Source organism: Rhincodon typus, chromosome 16 (assembly GCF_021869965.1).
Source record: "Rhincodon typus isolate 14 chromosome 16, sRhiTyp1.1, whole genome shotgun sequence".
Taxonomy (NCBI): Eukaryota; Metazoa; Chordata; class Chondrichthyes; order Orectolobiformes; family Rhincodontidae; genus Rhincodon; species Rhincodon typus.
The window spans coordinates 49,503,314-49,525,099 of record NC_063347.1 but is presented as its reverse complement, the minus strand read 5'-3'; the positions used below and the strand labels follow the sequence as shown (position 1 = coordinate 49,525,099).

Genomic DNA, 21,786 nt, shown 5'->3' with positions numbered 1-21,786 from the left:
TTTAGGCAGCATATGGAATAAAGTAATGTTTTTGGATTTGGAGGGCAGGAAGTTTGCCAGGAGGGCATTGAAACAAAAACCTGGAGACGGCACTGGGTACGTAAGGATTCAGTCATCAGAAGTGTTAAAGTGACATAGGCAGGAAAACAGTGTCAGTGATGGGTTTTGAGAAAGGTAGTGAAATGATGATAGAGTGTCAGCGTACATGTGGAATAAGAATGATATTATCAAAGGAGTAGTGGATTCCAGAAATAATGAAATTACATTACATAGAAAAGGATGTAATTATTGGAAACGCTCTGGGTACTATTTGATAAGACTGAACCAGGCAAGAACAATCCTACTCGGCTGGATAGGATAGGACAGATGTTAAAGGAGGATGATGTAGTGGACTATTCAAAGGCTGTAGCTAAGTTGAGCAGAACACAAAATAAAATACATCAAAGTCCAAAAGATGTCATTCATGACTTAAATGACCATCTTATCTTTGAGACTGAAACAAGAACTTGATTAAGAGTTAGCAAATCATTCTTCAATTTCCTCCCAGTTTCCAAGATCTATGCACGTGAACCTCAGGTTCTTCTGTGCACGTGTCGTTCTTTCGAGTTGTACCATTCAGTCTATATTGCTGTCCGTATCCCTTCTGTTAAAATGCAACAAATCACTGTATTAAATTCCATTTATCACTTGCCTGCCCATTCTGCTGGCCTACCTGCGTTATTGTTGATAGTACAGTTTGTTAGACCTCCAAATCTGGTTTAATCGGCAAATTTTGAAACATTCCTTCTGTTTCAATATCCAAATCATTTATGTGCATCCAAAAAGGCAGCGTGCCTAGCACTGACTCTTGCTAAACACCATTATCTACTAACTTCCTGTCTGAAAATCAGCAATGACTACAACCTGTTGTTTTCTATATTTAGCCAATTTGTTTAATCCAGGTTGACATTGAGCTTCATATTCCATGAGGCTTAATTTTACTAATCAGTCTTTTATGTGGTACTTTGTTAAACACTGTCTTAAAATCCATATGGACAATGTCCACTACATTCCCTTCTGTTATTTCAGCAAATAATTTAATAAAATTTAGTCAAACATGTAATCCAACATTCTGCCTTTTACAAATGAAGTAAAACAAAGAACTGCGGATTCTGCGATCTGAAGCAAACAAAAAAAATTGCTGGAGGAACTCAGCAGGTTTGGCAGCATCTGTGAAGGGAAAGTCATGTTACCATTTCAAGCCCAGATCTGAAGAAGAGTTACTGACCTCACTTAACAGATACTGCCAAATCTGTTGAGTTTCCCCTGCATTTTCTGTTTACATGTCTTTTAATTAACTAGAATCTCTGCAAATGTCCATGAATTATTTTCCCTGATAATTGTTTCTAAAACCTTCCCACAACTTGTGTTAAACAGACTGTCCTGTTATTTCAAGGAAGCTGTTTGTATCCTTGAAAAAAGATGTCAAATTGGCCACTTCCTGATTCTCAACCATATCTATTGAATTTTGGAAAATTATTGCAAGTGCCTTTGAGATCTCCACTCTCATTTCTTTTAGAAAACTGGGATGTATGCTATCAGAGCATGCGACTTATTCAATCTAAGAATAATCAAGTTTCTGGTGCATTCTGCCTATCGATATTCATTTCATCGTTTAGCTCTCTAATATCTGTTTCTGAAGGCATTTTGTTAGCATTCCCTTTTAAGAATATTACTCTATATCTAAATTTTAATTATCACCAAAATTGTACACTCCCTCTAAAAAGATTCTACATAAACATATGACAATATTAAGTTATTATACCTCCAGATCAGCCTCCTACTAAATGTACTGCAGCTGTATGCATTCCTAAAATTACCCATCTCAATATAGTTTCATCTGAGAAACAGAATTAAATAAATATTAATTGACCAAATATAAAATTGCATTCTTAATAAAGTACCATGCATGGAATGTTCAGTGCATTAAGTCTTTAAATTTTTTTTGTTCCAGAATGGTCTCAGCGAGATCTGGAACGAGCAGAGAAGGTGAAATTCTGCCGACAATATATCATGTTCTATGATGAAGATTCTATTGTGTACACAGGCCCTTCTGGAAACTGCACAGAGCTGCAGGGCGAGTAAGTAAAATATATATTTGTGCATTAACTGCTCCACTTTTTTAGAGCTCTGAAGGTTTGATGAGCATTTGAGGCATCAACTCAAGAAGATCCTTACTGAGCTAACTTAACAAGGTGACGTTAAGGTACCAACATGTCCATCACTTGAGCACACTCCCCGCACCCCCTACCTCCTCTTTCCCCCCCCCGCCACCCCGATATTATTGTTTCTGAAACCAAAACATTAACATTAGTGCAGTGTTCAGGAATTGCTACGCTGCCAGAGCTGCTGGCAGGCAGGTGAGATGTTAAACGGCAATAAAGATCCTACATTCAATGATGCAAACATTGATGCATGTTGGATAACGTAGGATGGAGCATAAAATTACAAAGAGACATTGATAGATGAAATGAGTAGACAAAACTGGTGGATTAATTCCAGTGCAGTTGAGTGTGACAAAGGATTCACCTGAGTATTTCTAAATCATGAAAAAATAGGGGTACAAAGAGAGTGTGAAGTCAATATACACAGATCACCCAAATGTTGTGGTCAGGTACGAAAGGACAATTGAATATTAAACTTCAAATGTGGAGATCTGGAATACAAAAGAAACCTATTTGGCTTTAGTTATAGACTTCTGGTTAAACAATGTCTGGTGTACTGTTTACAGTTCTGAGCACTAGAAAAAGAGTGTGGCCTTGGAAGTTGTTTAGCACAGATAAGCTGGAATTTTTCAGTGCTTCCAAAGATTAAATTATAAACGGAGATTAGATTCACTGGAATCTAGAAGGATAAAGGGTCGCTTCCTTTAGGTTTTTAGGACTTTGAAAGAAATGTATAGTTTGGATCGAGATAAACATTTCATGTCAGTGGAGGACCCTAACAAGGGAATGAAGCCATAAAATCAAAACAAGATTGTTCAAGAGAAAAGGTAAGGAGCACTTCTTCACAGAAAATTGTAGAACTTTCCCTCAAACAAAAAAAAAGTTCAGTTGAAGATTTTAAAATCTAAGACTGATAGATTTTGCTAACCAAGAGGATTGAGGAAAATGCAGCTGAAGAACGTAGGTGGAATTGGGATGCAAATCAGCCATGATCTTGTTGAATGGCGGAGCAGACTCCCATTCGTTAATTCCTAAGCCTGTCCTATGTTTATTCTTCAACAAACATAACCATCTACTTAGTGTATTGTTATTTGCAATGCTGATGTGGTTACACTCAAACTAAAAATGTGCAGTGCAATTACGGTTTCTTTCTTCTGTAGGCTATTAAGCAAAGAGTCTCCATCTGGATTTTTAAAAGCTGTTCTCCGTGAGCACACTAACAAGAAGGGAGAGGAGAAGCAATTTCTGGAAGTAAGTTTGTAACCACAACTTATCACTTGGTTTATAGTTGCTTACGCCTCAACACCTACCTCTGAAAGGCATTGAAACTGAATTTGGAGTTTTGATCTATTTGATGAAGAGCCAAGAGTGAAAACTTTTTCATGTGCATTTGTTGCTGTAGTAAAAATTATTCTTCAAATGACCTTTGTTTATTATGTATTCTTCAAATATTTTCAAGCTGAAATTTCATTTCTGGAAGTCCTGTATCAGCAACGCTGATCGCTGTTTAGCTGGACTTCTGAGCCTGCACCTTGGAGGGAATGTTAATTCTGACCCAGTGACCTTAAGGAATCAGGATGGTGTATGACCTGCAGGGGACTTTGTAGATGATAGGGGTGTTTCCATGTATCTGTCCTTCTAGATGGTGGAGGTTGTGGGTTTGGAAGCTGTCTTCAAAGGAACCTTGGTGAGTTACTGCAGTACATCTTATTGATGTACACTCTGCTGCTACTACTGTGCATTGGTGGTTAAGGGTGTGAATGTTCAAAGTAATGAATTGTATGCCAACCAAGTGGGCTACTTTGTCCTGGATAGTTTCAAACTTAGTGTTGTAGCTGCACCCATCCAGGAAAGAGGGGAGTATTCCATCACCCTGCTGATTTGAGCCTTGTAGAGTAGACGGGTAGGGGTGCAGTTCCTTCAAGACAGTTGGTTAGGTGATCCTGAGAGTTGGAGCTTGAGTGTAGTCTAGAACCAGCTGTGGAGGTGTGAGCATCATTAATAGGTTCCTGTTCACAATTATCATGTCTCCCTGGTATAGAATTCCTGGTTCCAACTAAACCACCAACATAGCAACTGGCGATGAGAGTGGGATCCAGCCCATTAGCTGCGTGCAAATGCCATTTTTATTTTGTCCAGAGGAGATGTTGCCCGGACTTCAAAAACAGTGTAAGGAGGTAACATTGAGGGAAGTAGTTACAAGAGGACGCCAGGTACACACCAGGGTACTTGGGCCGATGACTGACTGAAGAAAAGACTATGCACCTGGGAGCTACCAGTGTTGTTGAGGAGAGTGGTTACAAGAGGACATGGGCTGCAGGCAGTGCCAGGGAGGAATGGTACACTATCACAAGAGCCGTTGAAGGAGTGGCCGATGTGGAGAGCGTTCGTTGAGGGTCCTTGCGCTGCGAACAGTTACTAAACTCGGGTGGCAGGAAAAATGTAGTATGTAGTAACTATGTAGTAAAAGGTGAATACCTTGCATTATTTGGACCCTCCTTGTCACAAAAATTAAGATTGAACATGAGTTTTCAAGAGAGCCTGGCCAAGTACAAAGAGACCTTCAAAGGAAAAGAAATTTCCAAAAATGGATCTGCTGCAGGCCTACCTACAAATAGGAGTTGCAAAGGAGTCTCAGCTGCTGCCGACAGTGACACGTAGGGGTGCCTTTTCCACTACAAGCGACTTCCTTTTGGCATCCTGTCAGTGCCAGCTCTGTTTCAGTGGGCCATGGATCAAATATTAAGTGGGCTACCAGACGGAAAGATTTGTTCAAACACTGAAGCAGACCTTAAAGGCTTCAAAAGTGGTGGGATCACTAGGATGGCAAATCAACAAGTTCCTCAGCATGTATAAGAACACACCACACGTGATGACCCAGTGTTCACTGCGTTCTTAATATCCAGCTGCCAGCTGAGAACCATGTTTGACTTACTGTAGCTGGAAGAGACCAGAGATGAGGTACAGCAGAACCAAGAAGGACAACTGGCTAGGAGGACGGGAAGCTCGAAGTTGAAGGTATTCCAAAAGGAGAGACCGTGTTGGCTTGGCATTATATGTCTGGAAAAATGCATCCAAGCGGTGGTGGTGGCTCAAAACAGGACCATTGTTATATATGGTACATACTAAGGATGAACTAGTCTGGGGGAGACGTGGACTAGCTGGTCGCCATGCCTCAGCAACAAGGATGTCCCTCGGAGAACCAAGCCAGTCCAGATGGGACCAATGGTCTTGACAGAGTCATGTGTCTGCAAGGGAGGAGACAACGGCAACAGCACAGGGCAACAACAACCAATCAGAGAGGGACACGTTGCAGAACTACAGGAGCTTCTTTGGGGAAGCGATGACCTAGTGGCATTATCACTGGACTGTAAATCCAGAGACAGAGGAAAGGTCCAGGCACCTGGGTCTGAATCCCACCTTTGCAATTTGGAATTTGAATTCAATAACAGAAAATCAGGAAATAAGAGTCTAATGATGACCATAATGCATTGTAGATTGTCAGGAAAAGCAGATCTGGTTCACTGATGTCCTTTAGGGGAAGGAAACAGCCATCCTTACCAGGTCTGGCCTACATGTGACTCCAAACCTACAGCAATGTGGTTGATAGTTAACTGCCCTCTAGGCAATAAGGGATGGGCAATAAATGCTGCCTAGCCAGTGACGCCCTCATCCCATCAATGATTTTTTTTTTAAACAATCCAGTTTCAATCCTTGAATTAGACAATGGTGCTAGTGGCTTGTGAAAAATAACATGCATCTTTTCTGCAGTTTTCCATCGATTTTAAACTGGTGCTCAGCCATTTTGTGATATTTCTTTTATTATTCAGTCATGGGACCCAATGATGTTACCCGAAACTGACTGAAATCATCATCTGTGATCACTCCTTGGGTAGCTTATGCTATATTATTTTTGTGAAGTTTTGTAAACCAGAATTTATTTAGAAATTTTTGCTTTCATCTTCCCATTCTCACAATTGTTACACACAGAAGGAGGCCATTCGGTCCGTGGTCCTACAATGGCTATGCAGCAAGCATTATGATTTTGTGTCATTTGCCTCTCTATACCTTCACACATTGGGTGATTACATGCCCCCTTGACTGCCCCAATTGACTTTTGTATCTACAGCATTTCCAGCAGTGCATTCCAGACCCCAACCACTTGTGTAGAAAAAAAATCTTTCTCGATCACATTTGCAAGCCATGTTAATTCTGTGAAGAGAGCAGTGTATTGATTTGGATTTGAAACTATATATTTATCTCAATTATTGAACTTCTGTCTGTTGTTGCCTGCACTCTGATTGCACTTTCAGATCTGGAATAAAAACTCCAAGGAGAAGAGTATTAACCTGACTGCACTTGACAAGCATGGCAAGGTGTATGAAGATGGTAAGACTATACTTGGAATCAGTGATATTTTTCAGAAAAAAGTAATACTTTGTTCTATTTATTCTTTGAGACCAGTAGTGTATACCATTCTTTGTATACAGGAAGTTAAATAGATTTTTTCTCTTCTATATTCAGCAAAAGCAGACAATGACAGAGTAGGATTTAGCTTTAGCTATTATAAATTGCAGCTACGACTTTGGAGAAATGGAAAGAGAAAGCAGGACAAAATTACTACCGAGATAGAAGGAACTGCCGATGCTGGAGAATCTGAGATAACAAGGTGTAGAGCTGGATGAACACAGCAGGCCAAGCAGCATCAGAGGAGCAGGAAAGCTGACGTTTTGGGTCTAGACCCGAATGCCCTTCCCCTCCTCCATTTCTGAAGAAGGGTCTAGACCCGAAACGTCAGCTTTCCTGATCCTCTGATGCTGCTTGGCCTGCTGTGTTCATCCAGCTCAACACCTTGTTGTCTCAGGAGAAGATTACCCTTTTATTTTAGAAAAAGCAGCAGCTATCCTATTGTGCATTCTCTTAGATCTGGCAGCCTTACATTCCAAATGAATTTTGTACAAAATTTCCCTTTGTCAATGTAGGTTTTATCATGTTCCAGTCAAGGACTAAGAGCCTATGCTTTGCAAGATTCAATATTGACATGGAGCTTTTAACATGCATTAAGCTTCATCACAAAATTTGTTATTTCCAAGTCCATTAGAACTGTGGATTTCTTAAGAAATATGGATCTTAATACTGCCGAGTGGCAATATGTGGTGAGGTGATTTATATTTAATAAAGAATAATATCAACAGTTCGGCAACAGACATTTAAAATTTTTAATTTTGCTTTTGTTGTGAATATTTTTCCCACAGTGTGGGTTGTCAGCGCTTTGAAATGGAGCATTTTCCATTTCAGGCAATCAGCGTCAACACCAAACATTTCCATATCAGCTGCTATACCATGATGTTGAAGAAAGCTCTTTTCACCTTTTGTATGAGAGAATCATGGGTGGAACTTTCTGCTCCATGAAAATAATGAGTTGGCAAGAAGAGGAAATAATTGGGCGAGTTGGCCCTGAAGAGATTCTTATCCCCTTTTCACCATTCACCGTTTAAGTGCTGGGCGAGAAGGTCCACTGGGGATTTTGAGCACTTAAAGATGCTAATTGTTTGTGCTTTGACAATGAAAGGGCACTTAAGGGCCTTAATTCACCTTCTCCCCAATCATTTGCCACCCCATCAGTTCGAAAGCTTGCTAGTTTCCCCAGCTGGGACACTATGGTGACCTGCTGTCCAATTTGGCTGGTGAAGTCGGGGGGTGGGGGGGTGTGGTCTCGAATTGTCTTCATTTGGCATGGTTTTGGGTCAAGTGTCTGGCCTTTGAAATATACCTTTTAACTTTGCCTCAGAGTATCCACTCCCTACAGCACCCATCTCTTGACCAGTAGGTAAAGATGATTTCCCTTCTAGATGCACGTAGGAGTAGGACTTTTAAGACTCTGAAGGTGATGGCCTTTGGCTGGCAACTCTTAATGAGCTGATGGCGGATGATCGGGCAAGTTTTCTCAGTGGTTTGCACCTGTGCCTTGAAAAAATATCAGAAAATCATACCCAGAGATTCTAGATTTCAACTTTATTTGAGATGGATGCCACATTTTCTGATCTAGAATTGTTCTTGTCTTGGATAATCCTTGTTCAGCAACTATATCTAGCTGAGATAGCTTCATCTGTTTTGTATCCTCCACTAGGGACTGTCCACTCCTATCTTTTGCCTCCATAATAGAATCCTGCTCACCCATGATGTGTGCTTCACCATATGACAATCTAATTATGACCAGTGTAGGCCTTGGAGATGAGTGGATCTCAGTTGGTGAAGTTGTACGTCAGTCTTGTGAAAACACTTCAGAATGCACAATCCCCTCTGGACTCCTTGGCTTTTACCACCCTAGCTTCTGTGTTACATTTGATGGACTTTTCTTGGACTATGGATGACGTGACTTAGAACTGATGTTGGAGAAGAATCCGAAGTCAGCATTGTGTTGATGTTCATCAGCTATGATAGCAATTCAATAAGTGATTGTGATGTGCTAAAAGGCAGTTAGATTGTGAATGCTATCACCAAGTATCTGGGACTCCCATCCCTCCGTCACTTAATGCATGCAATTTTCCATCCTGAGATTTTGTTTTCATATAGGTTGTGTTTTTACTAGAGTGTCATCCCAAGCCTGTTTCTGCCTAAAGTTCTACGCTCTGCTCTGCAAAGAGGAAGTCCGAGTGTTAGGCGTATGAATGATGGATTGCATGGAGAGGATAGAATGGGAACATTTGCAGGGGGTGTCTGTGAGGTATGGTCATGAGATGGCAGTTGAGTACTTGTCTTTGGCTTCAGCGTGTGAAAAAATGCAACTAGGGAGAGTAGTGTGTTAATGTAAGGAGAACTGTCCAGGAGAATACTTGGTAAGTAAGTGTTGTGGGGTTTTGCAACTAAAAATAGCATGCCACTGATCTTCCTGAGGCCTGATGAGGTCTTTGAACCTCTTGCAGCAGTTCAAGGGACCACACTTTCTCTTCTACCATTTCCAGCCCTACCTGTGTCTTTTTTTTATGTTGGCCTCTTCCTCCCATCTGCAGTGATCAACATTTACCTGCTAGCCCTCACCAGGACCTTCTCGGCAAGAGTCAGAGAACTGTGAGCCTTAGCCTCTGGAACTAATACAGACTTCAGCTATTGATATATACACCAACCTTGAACCCTGCAACCTTCTGGACTCAATAACAAGTTCAATAATTTTAGGGCCTAGGGCCTGAGCACCTTCTCACATGTGCTTATCCAATCTCCACACACCAGACCTTTGTCATCACATGGATTGCCACCACTAATGGTCCCCATCAGTAGCTATTCAATCTCCCAGGCTGACTCTTACCCATTCCTTTGTCTGCTCAACTGTGTGTTTATTTTTTCTGTGTCTGAGGTCCACCTCCGCCTGTCATTTACTCCTTCCCTCCCCCACCCCATTTTCAATATATGTACCAATCTTTTCCTTATGACAATCAGTTCTGAAGAAGGGTCACTAGACCCAAAATGTTAACTGTGCTTTCTTTTCACAGATGCTGCCAGACCTGCTCAGTTTTTCCAGCAATTTCTGATTTTGCTTCTGTTTTATTATTTGGACTGGAAATTAGTCATTTCAGGAAGTCTCGGATCCTTTGTAGTTCCTGAATGTGTTACTTCAAGGACTTTCGGTACTGTTATGTTCTTTAATTATTATTCTTTATGTTCTTTTTCTCTCTTTCCCTCACCAGATCACTTTGGCTGCCTTGTGTGGTCTCATTCAGAGACTCACATTCTGTATGTCGCTGAAAAGAAAAGACCCAAAGCGGAATCCTTCTTCCAAGCTAAACCAGAGCTCAGTGTGAATGAGGAGGAAGATGACAGCATCAAACCAGAGAAGCAAGAGAAGCCTGTGAAAGTACAGTACTGTTCTTCTCTCCAGGCAGCTGGTGCAACACCCATTGTCACATGTGAATCCAGGAAGATTAGCATTTAGACAGGGGAGTGTGTTTCAGTGAAAGGTTTTAGGTTTTAAAGTAATGTTATGTTATGAACATGTCAAGTATCATAGCTGTTGGGTGTGAAGGTGCCTTTTAACAGAGACTTGCCCTGATATTACGAGTAACTTTTGACATTTAATCTTGAAAGTACTGGTGTCAGGAGAGAAGGAACAATGTCCTTGGAGAGGACAGTGTATGGAGGAGTGCCAGATAAGAGAGGTCCAAAATAGAACTGCTGTTATAGCCTGTTGTGTTTAATATAATGTTTGAAGTTTTGATAGTTGATGATTTCTGAAGGTTAGTTCTTAAAAAGAAACAGCACTTCTTTCACTGTTCCGTGCGACCTGTGATTTCTACTCCCTCTCGCCCTTGACCTTTGCTTTTGTTCTGTTTGTCCTGACTTATTTTTATTTGTACAGCCTAAAACCCACCAGATTGAAACCATGCGGAGGTTTGGGGACCGCTTTGCGGAACACCTACGCTTGGTTCGCACTAAACAACTGCACCTCCCAGTGGCGAACCACTTCAACTCCCCTTCCCATTCCTCAGACGACATGTCCATCCTGGGCCTCCTGCAGTGCCACAACGATGCTACCCGAAGGTTGCAGGAACAGCACCTCATATTTCGCTTGGGAACCCTGCAGCCCAATGGTATCAATGTGGACTTCACAAACTTCAAAAACTCCCCTCGCCCAACTGCATCCCAAAACCAGCACAGCTTGTCCCCGCCTCCCTAACCTGTTTTTCCTCCCACCTATCCCCTCCTCCCACCTCAGGCCCCAACTCCATCCCCTACCTACTAGCCTCATCCCGCCCCCTTGACCTGTCTGACCTATCCCCTCTCTAACTCCCCACCTACACTCACCTTTACTGGCTCCATCCCCGCCTCTTTGACCTGTCTGTCTCCTCTCCACCTATCTTCTCCCTTATCCATCTTCTATCCGCCTCCCCCTCTCTCCCTATTTATTTCAGAACCCCCTTCCCCTCCCCCATTTCTGAAGAAGGGTCTAGGCCTGAAACATCAGCTTTCCTGCACCTCTGATGCTGCTTGGCCTGCTGTGTTCATCCAGCTCTACACCTTGTTATCTCAGATTCCCACCTCTATTCAATTCCAAAAAAAAAATCCCTTGGATTTGAAATATTAATTCTATTTCCCACCCTACAGATGCTGCCAGACCTGCAGAACTTTTCCAGTACTTTCTTTTTAATTGGCCTTATTTTGCTTGACTCGGGAGACTGGATTCCGTAAATGATAAGCTTGTGATCCTAATGTAGAACAGCTTTGTATTAGCTTTACTGTTTACAATGTTTTTTGACCCTTCCTCCATTTTTTTTGGCTTCTGCAAGCCATGACTGTCTTGATATTTGCTATTGTTTTCAAGTGGTTGTTTTTCTTGTGGGATCCTTGAAGGCTATTCATATATTTTGGATCATATATCATATATTCATATATTTACCAAATCTTCTCTTCCTCTAACCATTTAGAAACAGGATGCATGGAGGTGGTTGCAAGTAACGAGGACAGATTTTTTTTTTTAATCCTTCAAAAGCAAGTGCTGCACCCTGTTGTAACACTAATACTGCTACTTCAGCTAAGAGTAGTTAAGTAAGCACTAATTGCAATTATAGTCAGAAAGTTGGTGTGATTTAGCTATTTTGTCTTCAGGCAGCTTGAGTCATTCAAGGAAACCAGTTAGTCTGTCTTCAATATACAAAAATAAACCACTGCAACATAAATTGTTCTTAATTGCAATCCATTCTCCCATGTTTACTTCTGTGAGCAAAAATTCACACCACACCTTTAAAAGGACAATCTTGCATTGGTATCTTCTGCTCCGATGACAACTTGTATTAGTTAACCAAGAAACATCACTGTTTCAACATTTGAAATTGGGATCATGTTCTTTCCCAATACTTCTCCAATGGAAGTCAGGTTAGTTTTGTGAGTGGACCATGTTTTAAATTAAGGTGGTCAATAAATGAGTCTATTCAAATTGATGTCTCATTAATTGATTAAACTGAGCGAAAGCAACTTGAATTAGATTTACAATCCAGTGCTCTCAAGAACTGTCCTAGTACTTAATTGAGAACTCATTGACTGACAAAATCAACTCCGGTATTTAAGTGAATGAATGAGCAGTAGGTGAGGAGATTAACTTAGAGGAGAGTATTGAAGGCCAGTGTGAAAACAATAATTTGTTAGATTTTGCCACATGCCTAAGAATTAGCTAGATATCAGTTAGGAATTAATAACCCTATGATGTCAGATATTAATAACTTTATTGATCACTCCCCAAAAGATTGATTTGTTGGTTACAGCTTTACGCATGAAAAGGTTTTAACAAAACAGAATTTTGCTTGTTGGTTTTTGTTGTTATCGTATAACAATTTCACTGAAGATCATGTGTTGTAAACTCCACAGCATTCCTTTTTGCATATGCATCAGAATTTACACATCTGCTCAAAAATAAACCACCAAGTAATGCGGAAAATCTCTAGAGCTTCATGAGTGATGGTAACATCTAAATGTTATGCAGTGCTTCATTAAACCAGCACATTTTACTTGATCTTGAATTTAATTTGTTTGAACATCTGCTTCCATTATTAACTCAAGGTTATTTAAAATTGCACCAGAAATGAAGAATTTCCAAACTTCATTTTTTGATATAATTTTGACTGTAAATGAATATGATATAGAAAAGGGCCAGATACAATGTCAATCGAAAGAAATGAGGTTAATGAATCGTGTGGTATTTGGAGTTAAATTTCTTTGTTTATCCTGCAGTACTGATCCTGCAGTAAAGCTTTTTTAATACTGTTGATTTCAATTATCTTTTGGAATTAGAAATATTACAAACATAAGCCAGCTTTGGTAGGCTGTACAATTCCGCTTGTACCCTGTGTAAAACTCCAGGTAGTGTTTATATTTATTATTTCTTATTCTGCAGGGGGATGAGTTTGTGTATTGGGAGGACTGGGGAGAAACTCTGGTGAAGAAGACCACTCCTGTGCTGTGTGTGCTTGATATTGAGAGTAACAACATCTCTGTACTGGAAGGAATACCTGAACACATTTCCCCTGGACAGGTTTGTATTTCACATCATATTCTATATTACTTCAATCACTTTGCTTCTGTCTTTAAGTTTGCTCAGTTTCAGAGTTTAACCAAAATTGCCTCAAAAAGTGCAAAACTTAACTATTAAATCAATAAAAACTCTAGTGACCCTTGATCTACAGTTTTTTTGTCTTCAAACCGAGAGAAAGTACACAAGGTTCAGTATGAGCTTTATAAGTTACTTGTCTTTGCATTTGGCAAATATTCACATTTTTAAAAATTGTTAGATTTTGGTAACTGATTTCAATATAACATTTGGGAATGTGTCCATTATAACTACTGCTTTGTTGAACTGCAATCACTGTGTTGTTACATGCCAACATTATCAGGATTTTTAAAATTACTGTTATCAATGAATGTCAAGCTACCTCTAAGCTGATTTTGCATTCTTTTGTAACAGCATCAATAAAAATTGACTGAGCATTAGCCTGCTTGATTTGTTGCAAATGTTAAAAACAAAGATTTGATGGTATCTTTAATTTTTTAAAGTAAATCTCTCATTAGTAAACATGCCAGCAAATAACACTCCAGAAATAGATTTAGATAAGCAAGCATTGCGTCTTCCAAGTACAAACCATGCTACACTGACAAATTGACATTTTGCCCACAGCTCTGCAGTTGTGCTGTTCCACAATTGGTGTTGAATCTTAGACATTTTTGGCAGATTAATTGACTGTGGTATGATTGTTTTCTTCGCCTGCTTTTTGATAACTAGGAATATTTTTGAGTTTTCTTAATTCTGCAGTGTTAATCTTGATTCATTCCCAAGTAAGTGAGATTGGCCAGTTTTTTTGCTGGTGGGGTGCAAGCACACAATAGAGAATGGCTGCTTTAAATTCGTATGGAAAGACTTAACAGTCTATTGTACTCTTTATTTGTGTGGAATAATCCATGCTTAATGCATGGAATCATAGAAAATAGGGGCAGGAGGAGGCTGTTCGGCCACTCCAGCTGCTCCACCTTTCAGTATGATCATGGCAATCATTGCCCTGTTCTTGTTTCCTCCTCACACCATTTGATCCTATTTAGCCCAAAGATCTATATCTAACTCCTTGAAAACATTTGATGTTTTGGTCTCCATGTTGTGACAGAGAATTCCCCAGGCTAACTATTCTCTGGGTGAAGATATTTCTCCTCATCTCAGCCCTAATTGGCCTATCTTGTGTCTTTACACTATGACCTATTGTTTCAGGACTCGCCAGTGATTAGGAAGATCTTTCTGAATTTACCCTGTCTAGTCCTGTTAGAGTATAAGTTTCTATAAGACTTCACCCACCTCAACCCCATACCACCACCACCATTCTTCTAAAATTCAATGAATATAGTCCTAACTGATCCAATGTCTCTTCACATGTTTGTCCTGCCGTCCCAGGACTCAGTCTGGTAAACCTTGTTTGCACTCTTTCCATAGCCAGACCATTTTTCTAAGGTTTTGGAGTAGATCTGTAGCTCGGGTTGTGGGTGTTGAGGTTGGTTGGCTTGCCGAGCTGGTTTGTTGTTCTGCAGATGTTTCGTTACCGTGCTTGGTAACATCCTCAGTGCAGCCTCCGATGAAGCATCGGTGTGTTTTCCCGCCTGGTTTTTAAACTCTGGGGTCCGTTGCGATGGATTGCCTCACTTCTGGGTTTCCTCCATAGTGGAATGTATATGGGGTCGAGTTCAATGTGTTTATTAATAGCATGCTTCGTGGAGTGCCATGCTTCCAGGAATTCTCATGCTTGTCTCTGCCTAGCCTGTCCCAGGATCTTGGTGTTGTCCCAGTCGAAGTGGTGGTTCTCCTTGCCCATGTGGATTGAGATGAGTGAGTATTGTTCGTGTCTTTTTGTAGCCAGTTGGTGTTCATGTACTCTTGTTGTTAGTTTCCTTCCTGTTTGTCCGATCTAGTGTTTCTCGCAGTCTCTGCAGGGGATCTTGTAGATGACGTTGGTCCTGTCCATGGCGGGTGAGCACTTGTTGTAGGGTTGATGTGGGCTTGTGTGCCACTCTGATGCCGTAGAAGGCTTGTGATGAGTTCTGACATGTTCCGGATGTAGAGTAGTGTGATGAGTGTGTCGGGGCGTGTAGAATCTTTCTGATGCTGTTCCCGTAGGCATCTCCTGACCCAGTTCTTTGGATATCCATTATCCTTGAACACTTGGAAGAGGTATTCCTCCTCCTCTTGGCATAGTTCCATGTTGTTGCCCTTTTAAATAGTGTTTGCACGCAGCTTCGTTTGTGTGTGTTGGGATGGTTACTGTTGAAGTTCAATACCTGGTCTATGTGTGTGGCTTTTCGGTGTACTTTCGTTTGCAGTTCCCCATTTGTCTTGCTCTCTACCATGACGTCCAGGAATGGGAGTTGTTTGTTCTTCTCCTCCCCTCTGGTGAATTTTATTCCGGTGAGGGTGTTGTTTATGAGTTTGTGTCTCTCTTCTAATTTGGTCTGTTTAATGATGACAAAGGTGTTGTCCATGTAGCGCATTCATAGTTTAGGTTGGATTTGCGGAAGGGCAGTCCTTTCCAGTCTTTGCATCACTGCTTCTGCTATGAGTCCGGAGATAGCCGATCCCATGGGTGTCCCGTTGATTTGTTCGTATGTTTGGCCGTTGAAGGTGAAGTGCGTGGTCAGGCATAGGTCCAGTAGTTTAAGCATTGTGTCCTTGGAGATGGTTTCACTGGGGTCGTGTTCTTGTTCAAGTAGTGTTGTCATTGTTTCCCTTGCTAGTGGTATGTCTATTGATGTGAACAGGGTGGTGACATCAAACGATATCATGGTCTCTTCGTCCTCTATCTTTATGTCTTTGATGGAGTTGAGGAATTCTTGGGCTGAGTGGATGGAGTGGGATGATTTGTTGACTAGGTGCTTGATTCTTCTTTGTAGTTCTCTAGCTAATCTGTGCGATGGAGTGCCTGGTAGGGAGACTATGGGTCTGAGGGGGACTTCCAGCTTGTGCACTTTAGGGAGGCCGTAGAATCGGGATGTGTTGGTTCCTTCGGGTTTCATTCTTAAGAAATCTGTTTTGTTGATCTGTCCTGTTTGTTTAAGTCTTTGTAGCGTGTATAGGATTTTGTTGCCTAGTTGTGGTGTCACACAACTAGGCAACAAAATCCAGTACACGCTACAAAGACTTAAACATCCTCTTGCTAAAGTTTGACATACCATTTGACCTTCTCACTGCCTGCTGCACCTGCAGGTTTGCTGAGTCTTGTTGAACCACCACCTTTCCCAATCTGCTGTTCATGTAATCTGACTTTGCGTTTTTGCTGCCAATGTAGATAATTCACTTTTATCCCCGTTAAATATCATCTGATAGTATTTGCCCACTCACTCAACTTGCCCAAATCACATTGAAGCATTTCCGCATCCTCCTTACAGTTTACCCACCTACTCAATGTTGTTATCCGCAAATTTAGAGATATTTATACTTAATTTCTTCATCTAAATCATTAATATATTCGTCATTAATATTATTATTTGGGATCCTAGCACTGATCCCTGCAGTATCCAGCTTACCTCTGCTACCACTGGAAAAGAGACCCGTCGCAGCATGGTGGCTCAGTGGTTACACTTCTGCCTCACAACACTAGGGACCCAGGTTCAGTTCCTGCCTCGGGCAACTGTCTGCGTGGAGTTTGCACATTCTCCCTGTGCCTGCTTGGGTTTCCTCTGCTGTCCAAAGATGTGCAGGTTAGATGGATTAGCCACACTAAATTATCCGTAGTGTCCAGGGATATGCAGGCTAGGTGGGTTAGCCAAGGGAAATGCAGAGTTACAGGGATAAGGTAGAGTGGATGGGTTTGGGTGGGATGCTCTTTGGAGGGTTGGTGTGGGCTCGATGGGCCGAATGGCCCATTTCCACACTGTTAGGGATTCTCTGGAATCTGAATTATGCTGACTCTTTGTTTCTACTCTATCTCCTGTTGGACAAATCACTTAATTCTACACTGATATAAGTGCAAAATGTTTTGTAACTTATTGTAAAGGAGCAAGGAGGCTTACTTTTATTCATGTTTAATGTCTGAGGAAGGTATGGCCAACAGCAAGGAATTTATTCGAGAAATGGGAATAATCAAAGTGGTTGCACAGTGTCTGACATTCCAATGCTCAAAGCACTTGGTCTTCTGTAAGTCTCACCCTCTTGAAATGGCATTCAGCAAGAGCACTGAAAGTCATCCTATTTGCAGAAGGACCTTGGGCTGCAAACTTTTCTGGTGCTAACATTGGTCTGTTTCTATGCTCTGCACTGTAGAGGAAATCCACCTCATTTTCCTACCCAGTCTCCTTTTGAGACTGCCAACTATATCAGAAAACTCTGCCCGAGAAGCCATGGGTAAGCAATTTTGACGGCCATTGCAAGTTGAGATTCAGCCATTTGCTTTATTTAGCTTTTTCAGTTTAAAATCTCAGACGAAAGTAGAACCTAAACATAATCTTCTATAACTAAGGCTAGACTTGTTTTTCCACACCTTTTTCAGCCTAATTTTCAGTGATCTGGTTGGTCACACTGTCATGTTTTGGAAATAATCTGCTATGTAACATGTTGCTTTATCTTTGGTCCCCAATTTCATGTTTGTATTTCAGGCATTTTGGGCTCCGAATGACACTGGAATCATATTTGTTGGATGGTATCATGAGCCTCAACGGTTAGGTCTTGTGTACTGCACCAACAGAAAGTAAGAGAAATCCTCTAATTGAAATTGTCATTCTGTTATCAAATAGAAAGACATTCTCTTGCCTACTGTTAGACAGACCAGACAGTCACGGATTACTTACCTGCACTTTAAGCTTGCTATTCTCCAATGGTTTAGTATTAAGGATGCTAGAATTAACATGACGCCCTCAGGTTGCACAGTGAGAATCAACTTGGGCTCATGCTCCTACTTTTATGTGTAGCTACTATGGAAATGCATGTTTAAAATAGGTGTGGCTTGAGTTAATGCCCTCCAGTCAAAAAGTAATCAGTTGTGGATAAGTTTGGAGGGCTGGCAATACCCACAGTATTTGATACATGTATACATCGTTGAGCACTTGCCTTTTGTTTTATTTAAGAATTCCAGCAGAGATAAATACCTTTAATAAAGGTGGAGTGGGAGTTAGGATTAACCCTAACCCTATCGTAGGTGATGATGGACTGGCAAGCAAATTGTGAAAATAGATTTGACAGTACGTTTGTAAGAATATTATCATTGGGATTGGATGCTATATGTTTTTATTGTAAAAGCTCAGTTAGACCGCATCTTGATGAAGGAATTGGTTATTTGATTGTGGGAAATGGTTGTAAATATGAACTAAAGAATCATACTAGATATTTGGAAGGATTCAGTGTTTTATGATAAGCCAAAGTGCCTCCTTCTGTACTGTACAAGCTCTATGACTGTGGCAGAATCAGGGAAGAACCACTGAATGTGGTGTATTTGGATTTTTAGAAGACTTCTGACAAAATCCTCATCTATGAGGATAGTAAACAAATGGAATTGGGATATTATACCAACATAGATTGAGGATTGATTAATAAGAAGAAATCAGAATAGAATTAAATGCGTTATCCTCAGTTTGATAGGCTGTGGCAAGTAGGTACAACAAGGATTGGTGCTTGGTGCCCCAGCTGTTCACAATCTAAATAACTAATGCTTGATATGGGGACCAATTATAATATCTACAAGTTTGTGGATGACACAGAACTTTGAGATTGAGTTGTAATGGGGAGGAAAAGACATTTCAATGAGATTTGGAGAGACCATAGGGGCAACAGCATGGCAGCTGGAATACAATGTGGATAAGTCTCAGGTTATCCACCTTTTGGTCAGAGGAATGTATGTGCAGTGTATTTCTTAAATGGGGAAGGATTGGAAAGTGCTTTTGTCTCAAAGGAGCTTGGTGTCTTTGGTCATAAGTCACTGAAAGATAGCATACATTTGCTGAATTGAGCAGGAACCTTTTCACTTAGATGGTTAGTCTTTGAAATGCTCCACCTCTAAGGTTAATTAAGTGGGATCAAGACAGTAATAGATTTTTAGTTACTAATAAGCTTGAAGGGTATGGGCACAACGCAGGAATGTGGCATTAAGATAGAAAATCGGTTTTCTAGAATGGTGGTGCAGGAGGGTCAAGGGTTGAATGACCTGCTGCTATTATGTTCCTCAAAGAGTAAAGGGTAGGTTTTATTTTTTAAAAAAAGCAAGACATCTTAAGAGCTAGGTGGTGCAGTCATATATTTGTAGCTGTAGAACATAAATTATTGAGCACCTTACAGTGTGCCTCCTACAGTAGTGAAAATATCCATCGCAGAACCACCTACAGGAGTAATATGTTTTCAAAGTCATTATAATAAGACTTGTAATGTTTCCTTTGAAACATAGACAATTAAACTCAAATTTGGTCTATAAAAGCTTATTTTTCTTAATGATATTGTTACAATAACAAATGTACAAAATGTTCTCCACAACTTTCCATTTACCATAATATATTTCCAATGCCTTTTCACAATATTTATAGATCTTCAACTGGCTAGTATAGTTCTTATCTTGTACATCCTTGTGCTCCTAGCCAGTGTTTTTATTAAAGTACACTGTGTTATCATTATGTTAATCTGTTTTACCTGCTTCTAGGTCTGGACTGTACTATGTGGATCTGACTGGTGGTAACTGTGGTAAGTGACTCAATTTGAATGAAATACTTTTATTACCCCCTTCATATTGTTTACAGAGGTTTATTAGCTTTATAAATAGGAGATATAGAATTTTACAGCAGACTGGCACAAACCCTGGTGGGTGAATGCTGCTTTCAAGTTGAATCCTAGAGCCTAGGTCATGTAGATGAGATATAGTAATTTGTAGAATGAGAATTGTCTGAGACCACCTTTTTCCTTGCAGGTTTGACATTGTGAAATTAGTATTTAGCAATGTGGCCTCCGTATAGCACCACTTCTGAACTGAGGAAACAAAAACATAATTCTACCTATGCAAGTGTTGAGGAAAATGCACTAGACAATCCAGGATTAAAGAGAGTATGAATGCCATTGTGTTGAATTTGTTGGTCTTTTTGTAAATGATATGCAGTTCTGTGTCATTCTTCTGTCCGGCCATTGTAGTTGACTGTGTCATCAATTAGAGCCTCTTGCAGAAGAGTAACTTCCCATTTCAAAATGTGATACTGTGTGGAGTTTGCATGTGCAGTCTCATGACAGTCATGGTTCCAGTCCACTGAATTGCAGAAAAAGACTGGAACAAGCAAAATACTTTAGTGAACACCTCGCCACAATATTATTTCAATTTAATCATAATTGGAGATGCATTGTCTTTTAAAACATGTTTGACAAATGCTTTTTTGGGGAGGGAGAAGACATCAATGGTCACCTCAATTATAACACAGGCAAACTATGCTAAACTATGCTTTGCTGTGAATAATGACATCCTGGCTGTGGCAGAATCTGTTGCTTGTTATTTGCAAGTTTATTGTTGCGAAGACATTGGGTTAAATTCCAGGTGAATTCCCAACTCAGACTTGCATGACGTCAATCAGGAAAATTCACACAGGTGGGTCTAATTCACCAGAATACCTATTGGATGATCTCTGCCCATATATTGAGAGCTGGTATTGAGTAAAGTTTCAGAAAATATGTTCTTGTGTCCTTTTGATATATATGTGTCACTCATGCTCACATTAAGCTTTTTTTGCCTCCAGTGCAACTTACATCTCAAACAAATGCTGTTTGGTCTCCTCGACTCAGTCCTGACAAGTGTCGCATTATCTACTTAGAAAGTGATGCAGGTGGACCCCACCACCAGTGCAGCAGACTTCGCATGGTTAGTGTTTAATACAAAATACACTACAAGAGTATATTTTCTAAAACCTTGATGTGTTGTATTGTTGAAACTTTTAACTTTGTGTGGTGCACTAGCAGAAAACAGCAAGCAAAAAAAAACTGTTGGATGTATGTCAGGTTAAAATCTCAAACCTGAGGCATATATACTACGAACCTGAGGAAGGTAATACCCAAAACGTTGACTGCTCCTTTCCTCCAGATGCTGCCTGGCCTGCTGTGTTCTTCCAGCTTCCTGTTTGCAGAAGCTGGAATAAGGTAGAGTTTTCTTGTCTCCTACTATGAGCCCACCAACTACGACACTTTGATTTTAACAGGGTGGGCTGTGTGTGCAGATGACCAAACTACCCAAGAAGCTTGCTACTCATTTAAATATTTTCTTGAGGCTGCATAATTCAGAATCTTTCTTCCATCTTTAATACTTCCTTGACTTGATTAAACCGAGCAGCTTAAAGGAGTTGTGGTCTCCTGTCTGGAAGATATAAATACCAGTTCCAGAAGCTAACTTGTTTCCATTGCCAAATGATCAGACTCCTTCTGCATTTAGTACAATCAGACTCCTTTTCCCCAATGCCTTTGCTCAATTGGTCTCGACCACATGCACGAAACATACCTGCTTTTGAACTGCAGAATGTAAAGTAACATTTTCTACCTGACAAAACATACTTCATACAAAAATTAAAAGTTGTCACCATTTGAAATGGGCTTCAAGGACTGCAATGTTCCCCCCCA

The 21,786-nt window shown here is 40.5% G+C and overlaps 1 protein-coding gene across 5 annotated transcripts in view; it reads left to right on the top strand.

Moving 5' to 3' along the window:
* Positions 1 to 21,786, top strand: part of apeh (acylaminoacyl-peptide hydrolase) — a 149,292-nt gene that overhangs the window by 11,426 nt on the left and 116,080 nt on the right. For all 5 annotated transcript variants that reach the window (XM_048606205.1, XM_048606207.1, XM_020530955.2 and 2 more), the window contains exons 3-10: positions 1,994 to 2,120; positions 3,365 to 3,455; positions 6,518 to 6,593; positions 9,890 to 10,056; positions 13,087 to 13,224; positions 17,814 to 17,905; positions 19,841 to 19,881; positions 20,916 to 21,037. In XM_048606205.1, the coding sequence (XP_048462162.1) occupies positions 1,994 to 2,120; positions 3,365 to 3,455; positions 6,518 to 6,593; positions 9,890 to 10,056; positions 13,087 to 13,224; positions 17,814 to 17,905; positions 19,841 to 19,881; positions 20,916 to 21,037 (854 nt within the window). The remainder of the gene's footprint in view (positions 1 to 1,993; positions 2,121 to 3,364; positions 3,456 to 6,517; positions 6,594 to 9,889; positions 10,057 to 13,086; positions 13,225 to 17,813; positions 17,906 to 19,840; positions 19,882 to 20,915; positions 21,038 to 21,786) is intronic.